We start from the raw sequence: 1,775 nt of genomic DNA on the forward strand, positions 1-1,775 counted from the left end.
CACAAAAATTGTCAAGAATTGTTTTAATAATGAAGTCACAAATAACTGTTGATTAAGTAATCAGTGTCAATCTTTCGGACACGATGTTTAGCAGCTGAAAGCAAAACCTAGATTACATTACATCATAAAATAATGCAAGACTTACTACCCAATATTGTTTTATTTTCTAGTCTGATCGCGGTCCTTGGATTCCATATGTCATCTTATTCTCCATCGGGACTCTTGGCTTCCTGTGTAGTTCCCTCCTACCAGAGACCTTAGATGCTGATCTTCCACAGTCCCTAATAGATGCCAACACCTTCCTCACATCTGAGAAATATTTCTCTTACAAGGGAAAGCGACCATGCACAAAGAAAGTTGTTGTGAATGAGACCTCTAGGCTCAGAGGTGAAGTAAATTTGGCACATTCCGAGATTAACATTTCAAACACTAATGGTAAGGATGACTGATGTATATATCTGTCTCTTTATTACTATTGAGAATGTGTTAAGGAAAATTAAAATATATCACGATAGTTACAATTAGCTGCATGTTAAATGCTATATATCATTGTAATTTAGTTAATCATTATAGTAAAATGCAAAATATATTATTACAATTCTTATTGGTAATATGAGTAAGGTGACACTACAGTCATTCACCAACTTAGTAACACTAATATTAAAAACCTATTTATGGGGGACTCTATATTCACTCAAGAAAAACCCATCCTTAAAGGGGAAATTCAGAAGATTGATGATAGTCTCTGAAGTGTGACATTTAGTTATCATAGAATATCAATTCATACTCACTATACATTTTTTTGGGGTTTTACATTCCTAAAATAATAATAGAAGTCATGAATATGATTCATTACATACATGCCATTAATCTAACATGAAAAGAGAGTCTTTGGGGGTTTTAGATTTAGCATCATAATTTATATTTTTATTTGCATGGGAAAATTAGTACAGTTATAGATGTTTTTTTAAGTGTCGTGTCATGTGAAAAAAAAAATGCCATAAACTTCCAGGCCAGTTTTTCATTATTGTGTTCCCAAATTTGTTTTCTATTTATAAATAGCCCAGTGAAATATACGGAAATACAAATACAATTATTTAAATACATTATCCAGTGAAATATATTGGCTTTTATATATCAAGAAAGAAAAACCAATCTTTGTGCATGTTTAACAGGATTTTTGACTTTAAAAATTCATAATAAAAGTGTGTTATGGGAATATACTAAAATGGTGCCAGTAGTAATTAAAAAATTCTAAAAATAGAGATATGTAAATCAGTATATCACATATATATTCTTCCAAGATTTTAATACTGTATATATACCTATGTTTTGAAAATATTCATCCCTTTTTACTGTTTTTATATTATATTCTCATTTATATGTCTTCCTTAGTCCCGTTAAATAAATAACAAAACTAAGTGTCATTCGTCATTCAGGTGTACTTTTAGCAAGAATAGGCTTAATCAAAAAGAAACTAAACAGTTTTAATACCAAACTATGTATTTACATTGATTTTGGTGTAATTTTGTAATTTTTTCTTCTTTGGGTGCAAATGACAACGAGAAAAATAAATCTCTCTTAAGTTGAGAAGAATTACCATGCTATTACTCCCCTGATAACACAAATCTATGGCTCTAAATTTATGTATTTGTTATTAACAACGGATAGTATCATAAAGAGAAAAATTATTTCAATGTGTCAATATTTTAAAAACATTTAAGGTGATTCAGCATTCATTTATAAAAAAGGGGAAAATGAAGAATATTAAAAAA

At 29.4% G+C, this 1,775-nt stretch overlaps 1 protein-coding gene across 1 annotated transcript in view; it reads left to right on the forward strand.

Moving 5' to 3' along the window:
• The window catches only part of LOC119587948 (solute carrier family 22 member 15-like), a 1,017-nt gene extending 362 nt beyond the window's left edge, over nucleotides 1–655 (forward strand). Inside the window, exon 2 of the mRNA XM_037936659.1 lies at nucleotides 171–655. Coding sequence (XP_037792587.1) covers nucleotides 171–449 — 279 coding nt within the window. The 3' untranslated portion in view covers nucleotides 450–655. The remainder of the gene's footprint in view (nucleotides 1–170) is intronic.
• The last annotated feature ends 1,120 nt before the right edge of the window (nucleotides 656–1,775 follow it).

Source organism: Penaeus monodon, chromosome 23, assembly GCF_015228065.2.
Source record: "Penaeus monodon isolate SGIC_2016 chromosome 23, NSTDA_Pmon_1, whole genome shotgun sequence".
In the NCBI taxonomy this organism is placed as follows: Eukaryota; Metazoa; Arthropoda; class Malacostraca; order Decapoda; family Penaeidae; genus Penaeus; species Penaeus monodon.